Source organism: Bombyx mandarina, chromosome 04, assembly GCF_030267445.1.
Source record: "Bombyx mandarina strain Sakado chromosome 04, ASM3026744v2".
Lineage (NCBI taxonomy): Eukaryota > Metazoa > Arthropoda > Insecta > Lepidoptera > Bombycidae > Bombyx > Bombyx mandarina.
In genome coordinates, this window is record NC_143211.1 from 9,801,602 (window position 1) to 9,819,834 (window position 18,233).

General features: G+C 41.8%; 1 protein-coding gene across 1 annotated transcript; it reads left to right on the forward strand.

Moving 5' to 3' along the window:
- The first annotated feature begins 4,129 nt into the window (after positions 1-4,129).
- Osi21 (osiris 21) lies at positions 4,130-8,618 on the forward strand. Its single transcript, XM_028174329.2, has 4 exons — positions 4,130-7,319; positions 7,403-7,595; positions 7,668-7,884; positions 8,262-8,618. Exons 1-4 carry the CDS (start codon positions 7,044-7,046, stop codon positions 8,266-8,268), a joined length of 693 nt encoding a protein of 230 aa, XP_028030130.2. The 5' UTR covers positions 4,130-7,043; the 3' UTR covers positions 8,269-8,618.
- The last annotated feature ends 9,615 nt before the right edge of the window (positions 8,619-18,233 follow it).

Here is an 18,233-nt window from a genome sequence, read left to right on the forward strand (position 1 = left end):
TGGGAATTATTTCAATGGTGTCGCAGATCTATACTGATATATAAATCTACAGTGGTTTTTAGGGATGTTCCGTTAAAACTACTGAACTATGCATCCGATTGACTTGAAACTTGGTATCCACGTAGAAAATACATGTATTTAATGGATAGGCTAATATTTATATGAGTGTTGGACTCCCTACACCAGTTGCGGGGGCGTTAATGATGAGAATCTTCGTGGGGGTGAGAAATAATAATGTTAATTTTAAATGCCCAGCGAAGCGGACGGGTACAGCTAGTACTTTGTAATAAATATGCATTTATTACTCTTTTAACTGGATGTGTGTATATTTTACTGTGTGGAAGTGTGCTTTATCACTTGCCTTTTATGACTAAGAAGGAGAAAATTGTATACAAGAAATAAATTACGAATACATATTTGTTTTTGTCGTTCCTTTACATGAAAAACTACTCATAATACTGGAGTTTTAGTTAACCTTCGACTGATTCCGGTTGTTAGCGATATGAAACAACAACGTCAGTATAATGATTAATTTGTTGAGCGGAATAGCGTCATCCGTCTCGTCCCGTTGGTGTTGTAGAAGACGAGGCGGAAAGGCAGGATTCGCCAGAGAATCATTTATAATTACGCAAAGTTATAATTTGCGTAATTACTGGTGGTGGGACCTCTTGAGTCCGCACAGGTAGGTACCACCGCCCTGCTTATTTTTGCCGTGAAGCAGTAATGCGTTTCGGTTTGAAGGTTGGGGCAGCCGTTGTAACTATACTGAGACCTTAGAACTTATATCTCAAGGTGGGTGGCGCATTTACGTTGTAGATATCTATGGGGCTTCAATAACCACCAGGTGGGCTGTGAGCTCGTCCACATATCTATCTAAGCAATAAAAAAAGGAATGGCAGCAGCGTTCTCTGAGGTGTTTCCTATCTAATCGCTGGTAGCCTAAGGGGCTATTCCAGTTCACGGACTGGTAAGTGAGAAGAACCGGCGAGAAATTCTGTGGGTTTTCTTTGAGTATTTTACCAGCGTACTATCATCGCCAATCTGCATTTACTAGTGGTAGGGAAGTGTTAGAGCCCGCATTGGTCTGTACTAATGGACTGCTAATTTTAGAGGCGAAGCAGTTATACATTCCGGTTTCAAGGGTGTAGGACAGCCGTTCTCTACTTGAGATTACAATTGAGATTTTTATTTATTGTTTAGATGGGGGGGGGGGGGTAGCTCACGGCTAACCTGGTATTAAGCGGTTGCCGGAGCCGTATACATCAACAACGTGAATGCCGTCACCCATGTTCCCGAAATGAGTTGTAAGTCTCAGTTTTGTAGTACAACGGCTGCCCCACATTTAAAACTGAAGAGCATTACTGTAATGTGGGTGGGGGCACGTTGTGAAACCAGGGGGGCCGAAAGCTCGGCAACCGATTATGAAAAAAAATCGTGTGAGGAAGCTCGACATAAGTGATAACTTGAACTAAGCTAAGTAGAACTATTTAATATTCAAATTGTTAAAATAGAGAAAAACTTAGGTTATTACTTAAATTTTATGTATATTAAATACGATAATGTAAGGAAAGGTTATTTACTAATAAAATATTTTATTGATTTTAAAATATATTTTATTCTTAGCTACAATTCTTGAATATGTATGTATGTACATTAGAATTTTGTGTATATAGGTACGTTGTTAGTGTATAGATTTAAATATATAAATAGGAGATACATACTTTCTCAGTATCACTTACCGGCGACATACGAGAGCGGCACTGAAAATTTCGGGAATTAACGAAGTGACACAACATTACTATTTAAAAATGTATTTATTGCTTTTCGAAGTATTCTCCGCGAAATTTGACACATTTTTCCATACGATGGAACCAATCATTGAAGCAACCATTCCATTCGGAAGTTGGGGTCTCCAAAATGGCCGTTTTGTAGGCGTCCACAGCTTCTTCAGGTGATGAAAATCTCTGTCCACGCAATTTATTCTTTATTTTAGGGAAAGTATAGAAATCTTTAGGGCTTAGGTCGGGGCTGTACGGCGGATAGTCTAATAATTCTATGTTTTCTTGCTCTAAAAACTCTTTTGTTCGCGGTGTGAGAGCTCGCATTGTCGTGATGGAGGATGATGCGGCGGTTGCAGTTCTCTTTACGGAGTTCAGAAACGACCTGTGGCAAACAAATGCCAGCATATCATTCTGCATTAACCGTTCTTTGTCCCTCAAGAGGAATAGTCTTAACATGGCCGGTTTTGGAGACAAACGTGGCCACCATTTTTTTTGCAACACTCCGTGAACGAACAATTTTTGTTGGCTTTAACTCATTTTCGAACACCCAAACTCGTGACTGGTTTTTTGTTTCGGGTTCGTACGCGTATATCCAGGATTCGTCACCTAATACAATGTTGTATACAGCATTTGAGGATCCTGCGTGGAATCTTTCGAGAGTTCTGACGCACCTAGTAACGCGAGCCGCTTTTTGCTCTAAACAGATTGAATGCGGTATCCATCGGGAAAACAACTTTTTTACACCTAATTGTCATGCAAGATTACTTGTATTTGACTCATGCCAATGTCTAAAGTTGCCTGAATTTCGCGGTATGTCACATGTCGATCTTCCTCAATCAGCTTACGCACAGCATCAACGTTTTCTTGGGTGACTGCAGCTTTTGGACGACCTTGACGGGGATCATCACTGAGCTTGACACGTCCGCGTTGAAACTCAGCAAACCAGCGATAAATTGTGGTTTTGGATGGGGCTTCATCACCAAATGCAGAAATCATCCGGTCAACACACTGTTTTTGTGTTAAACCACTTCGAAAGTCATAATAAATCATCGCTCTTGAATTTTCTCGAGTCAATTCCATTTTCTCAACGACTAAACAAGTTTGACAAAACCTCGTGACAAGACCGAGAATGTTTTTTTAAATAATTAAATGGTATTCGATTTTTAAAACCAAGGAGTTTTCAATTAAAAAGATTTTAATATGACAGGAACAGTGGAAATATTCCATTCCCGATACTTTTAGTGCAGCCTAGTAGTGATGACGATAAATTTTACTATACATATTTGCAAACGAAACGAAATTGACATTTTGTGAATTTTTTTCTCCAATAACTACCAGACAAATAGGAAGCTAGTTAAAGATAGTTACTCAATTTGACGTAGATAAATAACACATTAAAGCAAAAGTTTTTTTTTATTATTGAAATATTACTGGTGGCCCGAAGGCCTTTCCAGTTTCACCAGGACAGATGGGCGAGCAAAGGCTCAGCCAGGAGGGGTGGGATTTGCTAACAACCACCCGAGGGCCTCCGAAGGAGACCTAACAACTCAAGAGCAATTGCTTCGTGAATGAATCTACTACCGGATCGGAATTGCGACCCGCTGAGAAGATCCGGCGAGAAACTCAGCGGGCTGATGCATGGGCTAGGTTGCACGTTGACCTCTTTGTCGAATTCGACGAGTACGGTTACCGGGGTCCCTAAGCCTGCTCCTAGTGTTAGAGCTGAAGGCGTCTAATGCAAAGGTTATTGGATTTGATGGATCCGTAAGGACGTGAAAGCAAACGTTTCACACATATGAAAGAGTAACCTCTAAATTATCGCAAAGATTTGTTCCGAAATACTAAATCTTTACATTTTCGTTTCATTAGTGATTAGTTTCGATCAATAGTAGGTATAACAATTTTCATACGTATATTTCATACATACTTTTAATTTCTTAAAAATATTTCTTTTTTAACACGCGTTTTAGCTTGACATGTACGAGTAGGTACCTATGCAACCGAATCTTTGAACGTGATTCACACACTTTAAAGCGTCTAATTGAATTGAAATTTTGCTTATTTATCCATGACATGATGTGAGTCGACTATTATCAAAGGCGGCAATCTGACTTTTGGACAATGATTGGTAAATCAGAAAAACGAATTATTGACTTTGTATTCCATTGGCAGTCACAAAACTCTTCGGAACGACATCTTAGATAAATAACAGGTTAACTATTAACCTTTATTTAATGCAGGTTTTGAACCGTATTCTTTGAAGGAGACGATTATATTCAAATAAATCTGTATGGACATATCAATAAATTTTTTTTGTCCAAATGCACAGATTGCCACCTTTGATAATAGACGACTCATGTATGATAATACAATTAATTAATAAAATTATCCGATTATCCTGATTATGATCATCGGGCTTAACGATATTACGGACGGTTAAAACACGGTAGTGTTTTGTGCGTCTATCCGATGATTTTCAAGCGAAATACATTGTCTCTTCGAAATAAGGTAAAAAAGATGTGTGGTGTCGTGGGACACCGGATAGGAACGAAGTTCCTTTTTATAACAATATTCATTTTAAGTTCTATTCGAGGTATAAAGAAAATAAAACTGGAGGTTTCGCAACAACCCACGGTCATTCGGTAACGTACGAACTTATTGTGGTACACTTCATTCGTGGTTGTTTTCATAAGAGTTAGTGTATTGCGCAAACGAACGCTCTGAGATCGTGGTCAATGAAAGATAAAAAATATGTTATTTTTTGTACGTTATTACAAAGTTAAGTTGTACACTGTGTGCATTACTAATTTGTACGTTATTACAAAGTTAAGTCGTGCACTGTGTGCATTACTAATAAAAATCTTACGTTACGGACGTTTTTTCCCGGTTAGGGTACCCTGCCGCATCTTCCCATAAGGAACTTCGTTCCAAAAATAAAATAAAACTTGCATATGTTAAAACCCCGATGGTCACAGAACCTATCATCAGATAGAAGATCTTGGTTGCTCAAATTTAACAAGGAGGGTACCATGTTGATGGATTGTATTTAATTTTTAGATTACGAAGTATGTATGTAGGTAATTGAAAGAATGACCAATAATTTGTTTTCACATATTATATACAAAAAAGCCGCTACATCTTTACTGTGAAATTATCATAAATAATAACAAAAAAAATTAAAAACCACGCGTTTTTACCGATTTAAACTATAAGGCAGAAAAATATTTTCTAAAAAAAGAGTAAAAGAGAGAAAATATGGAAGAAAATAATCATTTTAATAAAAAAACCGTGAGGTTGCTGTTAAGATAATGACTTTACCTTTACCGATGCTATCTGTAAATAAAGTATTTACAACGTGCTATTGTTTTCAATTTTTAAAACTGATATTTATTGATTGGAAGTCTGGTTTATCTGATGAAGATGGTTTATCCTATGAAATTCCAAAATTGAGATTTTTTTGGGTACAGAGAAGTATGAACGTGCGAGGCTTGGTCAAGTCGATCCGAAGCCTCTGGTTAACAACCAGTACCAGTCCGACGGAATTTTCAAAACTCGCCTAGACAGCACCATGAATTCATACCACGCTAGGTCAGGACCAGCATGAGTCTGTTAATTCTCCGCTACCAGGATTTATTTTGTTTTTGTTTGATGTGTGAATGAGATTACGGTTCACCTGGTTTTAAGTGGTTACTGGAATCGGTAGGCCATCCCACTCTTCAAACCGGAGTGCATAATTGGTAGAAATAGACAAGATCACCATCTTACTTCGTATCTTTTTTCGGGCAGTTTGCCGATCCTCAAAAAAGGTCCACGCTCAGGGGGCAAGCAGGGTATGTGAGGATTGACGGTCTGACCGTGACTGCGCGCTGTGAACATCGCAGCACTGCGATGCGGCGGATCGGGATGCGGCACCAAATGGGGCTCCGTACAGAGTCATGGACTGCACCACCCCCACGTAGAGGCGGTGCACCACCGTGTCAGCCTCCCCGACGATTGGCAAGAGCCGGCTCAACGAGCCAGCCATCGCCACCAGCTGGGGGCCCAACTTTTCGTCCCATCTTCGCAGAGATCAAGGGAGAAGATAGAACGTCTTTCCCAAAAAAATACCTTCGTTTTTGCTTGAATACCGGACAATTTCTCAATTGGAGTTTCTTAAATTACCTTAAAAGGACAGTGACCGAACAAAATATTTGTAAAATATTAATAGATTGCAGGCAACGCTTTATTGAAGCATGAAAGTGCGTTTGTTAAATTGTACGGATGTTATTTAATTGTTATGTTTCGTGTCGAATTAATATCTACTTTTACTTTCCTCATTAGTTCCTCATATACAAAGCTACGTACTGTTTTGCTTTTTTCCCTTTGAATACTTAATGCTACACAGTTTAGTGTTCTTTTTTTACTCGAGGAAGCAGCCGAATCGCATCCGCTGGTTCCGTATCTAGGGGCGCTCGGGGTGTGTGGTTCTTAACGGTCCGCAAATATTGGAAGCGTATCGCGGGCCTAAGAATATTTTTAGGGCTCTATCCACCAAACGAACCCTCTTTCACTCTCCGACCGGACGGCCGTTCTCTGCCCGGGGACAGAACCCGCACAGAGTAGGGGAGCTTCCGCGGTCAATACTGCAACCAGACTCGCGGCGCCATAACAAAGACGATGGGTCATCGAAGTGACCGACGACGACAAACTACGCCGGTCTCCGCGTGACGATGGTCCGTCATGCCGCCCGGGCGGTGCCGCTGGTGATTTGGGATACACATGGGTCAGGACCAGCCAGGTGGGTCGGAATACAATACACCGCCGACCGGATAAATTTAGTGCACTTACGTCAGCCCTAAACAGCATAAAGTATTTTCACAGAATTATAGCTGAAATCAGTTGACCAATTGTAAAAAGTTAGCTGAATGATCTTGTTCTCATGCAAGATGATTCTAGTAACGCTCTCTCATGTACGTAAACGATAAGTAGGTACATCTAGTGTACGGTGGAATTGGTAAACGATATGTGTCTCGCTTTTTGCCGTACATTTTATCGGAGAAATTCACCTGGAAAATGGTTCGCGATTATTTTCAAGTTCAGTTACGTAAATGCGCGTGCGGAGAATTGGTGCGGAATAGCGGATGTTTGGTGGTGCTCGACGGTGAAGTGGTGCACGGTTATAAGCTCTCACTAGCACTAGAGCTCGTCAGTCGTCGTTGGATCATCCTCACATACGTTGAAATCTAGTTTTAGTGTAGTGTGTGAAAGAACAAAACAACAACAATGTGTACCACCGCATTTCGGATATACGTCGTGTCAATCATTTGTGTGGTCATCGCTTCTGGTCACGTTCATGGACCTCGGAGATCCCGCAGGATGGATGCCGAGGATTACTCAGAGAACGAAATAGATAGTGGCAGAGCTGGGGAGAGCTCCTGGTGGCCGTCAGCCGAATTTGCTGTCTTACAGAAAGTTTATGATGACTGTAGCTCTCAGAAACACATGTCACTGTGTCTGAAGGGCAAGGCTTTGATTGCATTATCACGGGCGGTGGAGCAGGTGAATTGAAATGTTTGTAAGTTGGTTTCGATTCTGAATGCTAAATCTATTAATTGGATTTCTATTTTCTCCTTCCTATACAGGAGAGCATTCAGATCACTGATGGGCTATCGTTAGTGAAGGAGGGCGACGCTCCCTCAGCAGTAGCAGAGCCACGTTTCTTTCCAGGAATGACGAAAGAGGAGAAAATCGACTCTATGCTGCGCACTAAATTCGAGCAGTTAATGAACACTCATACAGTTTCTCTTGATCTTGCTACGGAAGGCAGAGGTAGAGGTGAGGGTCTCTAATTGTAAAAGATTAAAGACTTGTTTGCTTTCATATTTAATTTAATTTATTTTAATTTAGGTAAAAAGGTCCTGCCTTATTTGCTCCTCGGTATCTTTTCTACCATGAGCATATTTGGAGGTATGGCATTGAAGACCCTAGCCGCTATCGCAGGCAAAGCCCTTATCGCCAGTAAAGTGGCTTTGACAATTGCAGGCATTATTGCCCTCAAGAAATTGTTCAGTCATGAGACGCCCACTGAAACGACGTTCCAGGTTCACGCAGACGGACACCATAGGTATTTATAAGTCCTTGTTCCAAAATCTTAATAACTAAAAAAATTATCCAAAATTCTATATTTAAATTTCATTATAATATTACATACTTTTGTACATTTTTGTCAATTTAGCGTTTCTTCAGTTTTAAGCGTGTAATAATGATGTTTAGCGATCGTTTATTATTTGTGAAGTGTGGAGAAATAAAACGAAGTAAAGTCATTAATAAACTCATTAGTCTCTGCACACAGAGGATTAATAAAACAATAAGTTAGGCTAAAAGGTCGAGTAACCAATGACCATAAATTTGTTTATATTGGAAGTAATATGAAAGATTTGTCTTTGAATTTAATATTCTTTGAGTATGTGTTTACTTTAATCCCAATTATTTTAATTTTAGTATTTAATTCAAAGGCGGAATCTGTATGTGGTGAGACCAGTGAGCACAAGTGCGGTGGACCCTTATCATTATGCTAAACCGACACTAGCTAAAGCTTAGTATGTCATCGTCTGAAGCAAGTTGATGATATCTACGACTGGCTCACTCGACCACCGCGACACAGCCACACAAAATACCCTCAAACCAAAGCAACGCTCCCATCGCGGACAACTCTTTCAGAATGCTCTTTCGTTGAAAAGATTAATTTATTTCAATAAATTATTTGATGTAATTTATTTATTTGTGACCACGGCATGTAATTATTATGTTTAATTTATTGAAGTGATGTAAGATACGAAAATAAAAATGTCACAGTCAGTATCGTTTTATTTGGCAACATAATTTTGGTAGAATATTTTAATAGATCGATTATTTTTAAATTTGAGAGATTAATCTTAAAAGCATTCAAAGCAAAAAAATTATCTCTAATTCCTAAATTCGTGAAAAAAATAGAGATGTAAGAGTAACTCGGACTTAAAACAAAGAAAAAATTTTTTTTATGTAAATCATTACTAATTTGAGAAATAGTAAGCCTGTTTTTAAAAAATCATTTGGGGTAGGCCCTTTGGATTATAATGAGCAACGTAATGAGCTAGTTTAAACGTCCGTTTCATCATCATCCCCTCTTTGTTATTCTGAATTCTAACGTCCAGTGGCTGTATACGACCATACTGTGACTAATTTGTAGATCACTGAATGAATTGAGCGTCTAATTACTATTAATGAATTTGTACGAAACCTACTTAACCATGTTAATGAATGATCAATATACGAATCTAAAAATCACGATAGTACGGCTGCGCTATTTTCAAGTTGTAGTGCTACAATTAGCGCGCTTTCTTTATTCGCTTCGTTGGTGAAGACTCCAAGAAATAATGTCAAGATTTTCCGTAATGCACAACGGCTAAACACGTGGAAAGTAGAAAGTTTACATCGATTGAGTGCGCGTGCATGAACACGAACGCGTGCTAACCTTGTTACGATATTTTCTGCCTTGATTAAGTGCTTAACCATGCAGACTGCCACGGATGCTTAGATTCCGTGCAATAGTTAAGAACATGAGCTATTATAGATTAATGTTGTCTGTATTGAGTAAATTGAAATAAAAGGCCAAGTCGCAGACGTGTATTGTGGTACTGAATATACTGCTGTGATTAGTGTGCTTAGTGCGAGTTTTTTTACGTTCTCGATAGCGTAAAAGTTAGCCCAATTTTGTATGCAGTTGGAACAGCGCCCCTAGCGGCAAACGTAGGCAAACGATCCCATTCGATACAAATATGAGCTAACTTTTACGCTACCGAGAGCGTTAAAAAACTCGCACTAAGCACACTGATCCATGGAAAAGGATTTCATGAGTTCGGTCGGGCGCGGTGTGGCGTTTGTTCGTTGCGGAAGGTCAGCTTGTTGATTAGCCGTGCGCCGGTAAAGGCTGACCACAATGCGCGTTTGTGAGCCCGGACGCTGTTTATAATGCAGATATGTGTTTGCCCAATCGCTGCACGGTACGCTGCCTATATGGCATCGTTAATGTGGCTGGCTTCTCTTTGCATACGCAAATATAGAGTAGCCGGTCTAGCGCTGATTAAGCGGTCCGCCGGCGGTCGCGTTCGATGTACTTCTTCGAAAACATGTGTCGCTTTATTTGCTCCACGATTTTTCAGTTAGTAGACTGAACAATGTTAAAGTATCTTCGTATTAACTTGTTAAACTTTGATGGTTAGAATAGAAATAATAAATCATTAAAAATGCTTACGTTTATTAATTTATATTTGGAACCATCAATGTTGCAATTGAATCTCAGGTGGACGGGTGCCTGATGATGTTTAATGGAGGCTAATATTATCCACCTGTTTGTATACTATCTAATTTCAATGTCGAGCGCCCATCTGTGGGTGTTTAATACTTGATGCGTGCCTACAATTCGAACAGTGATGTCTCCACAGATTACTGATTTAGAACAAGCCAGGAACGGCTTTGGAATATAGCGTACCTGATCAAAGGCTAGCTTGTTACGAATGTACAGTGTAGCGTTGTGTAACGACCGAAATTAATACCCTAATGCATTTTGGCTATTGTAGCGGAATGTCTTTTTGTACGAGTGGATGCGAGGTCACGGACTACGAGCGTCACTCGCACAGCGGAGTTACTTTACGGTCGAATGGTCAAAGTATCCAACATAAACCTATTTTGTTCACTTCTTATATTGGATGTACGTCCCCTTCTTACGTCTCTCCGTTGCTATTCGCTGACCAGTACTAAGGGCTGCTACGTATCGCAAATTTTTTTGAAAGATATAAATCCTGTTAAGTGTTTTCTACGCGCGGACTAGATTCTCTAGTTAGTAAGTAGGCTATATTCAAATTAGTTAAGGCATTGTTTTCCTTTAATATTTTTTTTTTTTTTTTTTTTATTGCCCTTGTAGGCAGACGAGCATACGGCCCACCTGATGGTGAGTGGTTACCGTCGCCCATGGACTTCAGCAATGCCAGGGGCAGAGCCAAGCCGCTGCCTACCGTTTAATACTCTCCACAAGCCTCGTTTGAAGAAGGACATGTCATAGCGCTCGGGAAACACCGTGGAGGGGAGCTCATTCCATAGCCGGATGGTACGTGGCAAAAAAGACCTCTGGAAACGCACTGTGGATGACCGCAGTGGCTCCAGGTAGTATGGATGAACTCTACTCCGGTGGCGGGCGGTGCGATGGTAAAAACGAGATGCCGGTATCATCTCGAACAATTCCTCAGAGCACTCCCCATGGAACATACGGTACAAAATACAGAGGGAACCGAAGTCCCTCCGCAGACCCAGAGGCTCCAAACGATCCGTGAGAATGGGATTATCGACAATCCGAACGGCCCTCCTCTGTATGGAGTCAAATGGAAGAAGCTGGTATTTGGGAGCCCCGGCCCAGAGATGGGAGCAGTACTCCACGCGAGGCCGGACTTGTGCTTTATAAAGCAAAAGCCTTTGTCCAGGCGTGAAGTACCGCTTCGCTCTGTTGAGGACTCCCAGCATTTTGGACGCCAACTTGGCTTTGCCTTCCAAATGACTCCGAAACTGGACATCGCTCGAAATGTCGACCCCAAGTATCCCAATACTCTCGGAAGGTTGCAGGGATACTCCTTGGAATTGCGGCGCCATGACAAAGGGGTCCTTCTTCGCAGTGAACGCGCAAACTTGTGTCTTTAACGGGTTGAATTGAACCAAGTTCAATTCACCCCATTTGGAGACTCGCCCCAGAGAGTTCTCCACTTCAGACACAAGTTTTGATCGTCTCTCTTGCACCACGCTACGAGAGAGACTCTGATGGCCGATATATCGCGCATCCCCCGTGCTGTCATCCGCATAGCAATGCATGCCATCAATAGACAGCATGTCATTGATATACAGGATGAAAAGCGTGGGGGAGAGCACCGAACCTTGTGGAACGCCAGCGTTAATGGTCATGGTATCAGAACAATCACCGTCTACAACGACCGTGATGTTCCGCCCATCCAAAAAGCTAGCGATCCACTTGCAGAGACCCTCGGGGATTCCGTAAGATGGTAACTTCGACAGAAGTGCCCTATGCCAGACCCTGTCGAAGGCCTTCGCGACATCAAGGCTCACAGCAAGAGCCTCGCCCTTGCTCTCCAAGGCTTCAGCCCACCTGTGAGTAAGGTATACAAGAAGATCGCCAGCTGAGCGACCGTGACGGAAACCGTACTGTCGGTCACTGATCAGCTGGCGATCCTCCAGATACTTCAGGAGTTGTATATTAATTATTCGCTCCATCACCTTGGAAAGCAAGGAAGTTATCGCGATAGGCCTATAGCTCGATGGGTCCGACCGGTCACCCTTCTTGGGGATAGGGTGGACGTGGGCGGTCTTCCATGAAGACGGAACCCTGTTAGCGCAATAAGAGAGGCGATACAAACGCGTTAGCGCAGGCGTCAGCTCAGGGGCGCACGTTTTCAGAACCACTGCAGGGATGCCGTCTGGCCCACTCGACTTATGGACGTCCAGGAGTCGGAGTTCCCGCCTGACTGCACACTGTGTAAAGCAGATCTCCGGCAGGGAACTATCACACCGGAGGATGTTCGGTGGTGTGGCACCCCCGTCATCCACAGTCGAGTTCGAGGCGAAGAGTTTGACCAGAAGGTCAGCCTTCTCTTTCGCACTATGGGCCAGACTGTCATCGGACTTGCGTAGTGGTGGGAGACTAGACCTGCGAAAGTTACCTTCTGCAGCTTTGGCGAGCGACCAAAAAGCACGGCTCCCAGAGGGATAGCTCTTCAGTCGCTCGCCAATTCTAGCAACGTGCTCCGATTTCGCCCTGGCAATAACCTTCTTGTAGGACCTGGAAGCGGCGTTATATTTCCGCCTTTCCTCTGAGATGTTAGGATCCCGACGTCTCCTAGCATCATCCCATGCAACGTATGCAGACCGCTTGAGGTGTGCAGCATCCCTGCTGGCATTGTTATACCAGGGTCTGCTGCGACCCCCAACGGGCACTTCAGAGGAGGGGATAAACAATTCCATCCCCTGGAGCACCACGTCTTTAAGACGGTCCGCACAGACGTCAGGATCAGCAGAGGAAAAGCAGAACCGCCCCCATGGGTAGGATGCGTAAAACTCACGCAATCCATCCCAATCTGCTGACAAATACTGCCAAACTCTTCGATACCTGGTCGTCGTTCGACGACTAGGACGAGAGAGTGGTGTGGCAGCACGGATAAGGCAGTGATCAGACGATCCAAGTGGAGCGTCGACCACCACACTGTATCCGGCTGGATCGGTGGTCAGCAGAAGGTCCAACAGAGAAGGCTCGTGCCCCTCAATATCTGGGACACGGGTGGGCTGTGTCACCAGCTGGGAGAGGCCGTAGGCCAAGGCGAAATCGTAGGCAGCCCGACCCGGGAGGTCAGTGGTTCTAGACCCCAACCACTCTTGGTGGTGAGCGTTAAAGTCTCCAAGAACCACCACCTCCGCAGATGGGTACTGCTCAAGCACGCGGTTAGTCCCCTCTTGCACATGCTCTATCAGAGCTGAACCTGCATCACTGCTGTGGGACCTGTACAGGCACGCGTAGACTCGGGTACAACCCCCGTGATCTACGCGCAGCCACAAGAGGGACAGGTCCCGTTGTTCAAGGCTTCGTAGACGGCAACAACAGACATCAGCCCGGACGAATACACACACCCCGGCTTTACGCAGGAAGTTGTGCTCCAATACGTAGCCGGGGTATTCAAGGTACGAAGTATCATCCGGAGCAGATATCTGCGTCTCCGTCAGAAAAAGGAGGGCAGGCTGCGCCGTCTCAAGATGATGGTGTACGGCGTCGAGGTTGCTATGTAGACCCCTTACATTGCTGAAATCCACATTAAATGTGGAATGGGGAATCGCCGACAAAACCCTTTTCCTTTTTCGAACTTTCATATAATTTTATTTGGAGAGTGGGATTGGGTGGGGTAGGATGTTCGAGGCGAAATCGTGACAATACCTGAATAAAGCGCGGAGCACAGTACGTGCTCGACCACGGGTTGCGTGAGCGACTGACGCAGGGCATGGAAGGGCCCCCAGTCCACCCTGCGTACGATCGCCGGGATCCACTCCGGTCTCCGACTCCGGCACGACGACCGCACGACAGGATTTTACACCGGTTGGCGGGACAGCTTCCCGGGGCGGAGTTTAGTAGTGACACCCGGGTTCAGGTCCCCAACTGACCGGCGGGCGGCGGCGAACACCGTTTCACTGGGTCTCCCTATACCCCCGTCAAACAATCACGTCCCGCGAGCTCACACGCACGTCTGCTTCGCATGTTCCAGGTATCGCCAAGATTCACCCCCAACAAGGAAGAGGAAAGGGAAGGAATAACACTGGCTCTCCAACCCACACGCCGGAACACAGCTAGGCTATTTGGCGGCGGACTCTAGTTGGAGGGTGGTCGCCAGCCAGTCGGACAAGTCCTACCACCGATTATGTATTCGGCTCCCGTTTTGCACCACCCAGGGGTCACTTGTAGGGAATCGCGGGTAAAACCTACGGAAGCGGGAAGCAATCGACCCCCAAATAATACTCATATTTAAGTGAATGCTTACTGGTATCGGTGTTTATTAGTATGTGGTCAGACATTATTGCCTTGTTTACATATTGTGATTATAAAACCAAACGAATATTAGGATGGTCGTTACTTCAATATCATTTTGACTTTGGTTTAATGTGTCAAAGTGGATAGTTGCATTCACGTTATCGTGTCTGTCTTTATCTAGGTATATATATTTTTTACGTCTGCTGTCTATATAGTATATCCTCTAGACGTACGAACGAACAGAACACTTACCGTAAGCGATTGTGTGAATAACGAAGCGGGTAGGTTTAAAATTGTGTTTCACACAACAACAGTGATAAACAGTTCTTTGTTCAGTGTATATGTGTATTATCTATGGTCGATATGTAGACCTTTTATGATTATGTCGAATTTTTTTTAATAACTGTGATTAAAACCTCCTCGGAATGAAATATAAAGCTTCCTCAGAAAAAGATGATCTTAAAATTTGATTCTGAATAAATGACAAAAACATCATCAGATTTCAGCCAGAGTCATCCCTATCGCTGCGCCGGGGCGTATCGGGAAGTTTTGTCAGGAATCATGCTGGTACGTGCCAAAGCCATTATTGCTGCGAGTAAAGTTAATCAATTTCATTTCTAGACTCGACTGTACACACATACCGCACGGTCACCGTTTCCTATAATAATAAATCTCTTAATCCGTGTTTATTAAACCAGTTATTAAATTAAAACATCAAATAATTGTAAATGAAAATATATAGATGTGTATGTTTATAGGTTTTTGATTTCGAGCACTTAAGGCTATGTCAACACAAGAATGGTGCAACCCGTGCTGAGAAATTAATTCGTTTTTATTGGAAAAAAAATATTAGAAAAATTATTGCTTCGTTTTCGAATTAGGTAGATGGGTTGACAATTGACTAGTGACGGCTCAGAACCCGTCATGCAAAGAGAGGAAGTTTAGGAAATTTCTTTTGAGGATACTATTGACGGTTACCTAACAGGAAAGCGGGACCAATAACTAGCAGAGTCATTAACATTATATTATGCATTTTTTAAATAATTTCGCTTTATCATAGAACATACATTTAACGGTAGGCAGCGCCGCTGGCTCTGCCCCTGGCATTGCTGAAGTCCGTGGGCGACGGTAACCACTCACCATCAGGTGGGCCGTATGCTTGTCTGCATACAAGGGCAATAAAAAAAAAGTCCCTTCACTTAGCGTGAAATTGATTGAACGATTTGGAAAACATATTTTGTAAATCTTCACGACTTCTAATTTGTTGTTGATTAAACAGTAATAGGCAGCCTTATAAACAACACAATAAGTGGTTTTATGTTTTATAATGCTTTTATTTGCTTAAATTTTGTTTTTAGATGATGTCGTCACGTTGTTCTAGGCAATCTAATCAACTATTTTATTTATTGCGTAGACGGGAGAACAAAATCATGCTCCATCCGGTAACCATTACCGGAGCCCATGAACATCAGAACTTGAATGCCGCCACTCACCTTGAGACTTGAGGCCTATGTCTCAATTGTATAGTAATTATGAAAATTAAATATTTTTTGCGGATTTGGTTTTGGTCAGACGATGTTATTCCTTTATCGCGGAAATATTTCATGAAGATGACTTAAGTACTTATGTCATTAGAAATCTAGGTAGGTACCTGTCTGCGGTATTCGAACTTTGGTACAGATGCATCGCTTAATAAGAATGAACCGAGAATCTTATTATTTAGGCCATGACCGCCTTACAAGTAGAACTATATTACCTATACCCCGGTCACCGTCCTCGTCGAACCCATCGCTTGCGACGAAGGGCTCGACGAGCGAACTAACCCATAGACATAGCCCACTGAGTTTCTCGCCGGATCTTCTCAGTGGGTCGCGTTTCCGATCCGGTGGTAGATTCTGCGAAGCACTGCTCTTGCTAGGGTCAGTGTTAGCAACTCTTCGGTTGAGCCCCGCGAGCTCACCTACAAACGTTAGGGCGAAGCTGGAATAGCCTCTCAAGGCTATCAGCATAGGTAGGAAAAAAAAAACCTATAGATTTTTAATTATTGAGACTACATTTATACTAAGTTTATGTTATGTGTCTGGTGCTAACGAATGGCTTGATCCGATCGGGATATTAATTTTGTGCTGCAGTATAAAACACAAATGCACTTATCGCTTTCTTAATTAGAAAACTCTTAAGTGAAAGTAATTGCACGCGATTGACTTATATATGAAATTATCGAAATGCATTTTCGTGCTGGACACAATGCTATCATTTCACAATAATTGCGTTTTGCGTCGAACATAATGTAGTGAATCAATTTAGACAAAAAAAAACATACAATCGAAATTAATTCTAGAGTTTACTGGTAGTAGGACCTCTTGTGAATCCGCGCTGCCTATTTCTGCCGTGAAGCAGTAATGCGTTTCGATTTGAAGGGCGGGGCCGCCGTTGTAACTAACTATACTTGAGACCTTAGAACTTATATCTCAAGGTGCGTGGCGCATTTACGTTGTAGATGTCTATGGGCTCCAGTAACCACTTAACACCAGGTGGGCTGTGAGCTTGTCCACCAATCTAAGCAATAAAAAAAGTAAAAAAATGTACCTACGGTAATATTAATGTTCTGGTAGATCTGCTCAATCTCCGTGAAGAGTAAGAAAATGCATTCAGCTGTCTTAAAGTTATTTACCTTATATTATGCTTTTTACTGGAATAAATACGTTCGCATTTTCCAAGCTACGGTATATTCTGTTAGGATGTTATTATTTTCCAATTTTCTGCGTACGTGAACTTGGACGCGTATGACTCTAACTATATAGTGCAGTGGATTATCAGAGTACAGCGTGATTGACGTTTATATAATCAATTTGCAATCTTATTCCTACGTAATATAGATTTGTATTTTAAAAGAACAAATAATATATGATTCCATTAACTTCAAGCCGCCGCCTTAAACTGTTCCCAGTAGCCTATCTATGTAAGGCTTAGGATAAATTTAAAATAAATAATAGTTTAAAAAAACTAACAAAATACGCTTCCAGAAAATCCAACAAAAAAATTTAAAATCGCAATTAATTCTAGAGTACCTACGGTAATATTAATATTCTGGTAGATAGATCTGCTGACTCCGTGAAGGGCAAGAAAATGCAATCAGTTGTCATATAATTATTTACCTTTTATTTTTAATTTTTTAGTTTAATTTCAATTTTTTTTTAATGTTGTATTGTCATCCGCCCTAAACAAGTATACCAAATTTCGAGTTAATCCGACGTTTTGAAGGGGGTCAAAATCATGTTCAAAGATTCCGTTACAAACATACATACGTCTGAAGCGTATTAATAAAAGAAAACCGACTTGTATTCTAAACAATTCATACGGGACATATGTACGCGTTATCAAGATATTTCATTTAAAGAACACGAATTTCCTATTTTGCATTTCTTTTAGAGCTTACTTCTTAAGAATCGACTTTGTATGATCATAAAGTCCACGACAAATTGATCGGCACTAAAATCAAGGGTTGACAAAAACGTTGTTTTTCATCTAAATAGAATTAGTCTTCAAATGTTCAAATATTATATTAAATTGTATTGTATTTAATTGTCTCGCTCCATCTAGTGGCTGGTGTAGTTACTATTTTACTATTTATTGAGTTAGTGTACCAAGTTTTACATAGATGGCGGTGATTTAACACTTACCTCAATAATTAACGCTGTTTTAAACTAAAGTCATTTATTATAACTACATATGTTGATTTTAGTGTTTTTTTCGGGTTTTAACCGGACTTAAAATCTCCAAATGCCCAAACACAGTTTCTACTCTTTTTAATCAAAATAATATTAATTCTTAATTTGAATTTCCCAAAGGAATCTTTTAAT

Excerpts from the sequence above, each read along its gene's own strand:
- Osi21 (XM_028174329.2), top strand. The coding sequence starts at position 7,044 with ATGTGTACCACCGCATTTCGGATATACGTCGTGTCAATCATTTGTGTG. Across the intron at positions 7,320-7,402 it reads TATCACGGGCGGTGGAGCAG|GAGAGCATTCAGATCACTGA; the intron begins GTGAATTGAAAT and ends CTTCCTATACAG. Across the intron at positions 7,596-7,667 it reads TACGGAAGGCAGAGGTAGAG|GTAAAAAGGTCCTGCCTTAT; the intron begins GTGAGGGTCTCT and ends ATTTTAATTTAG.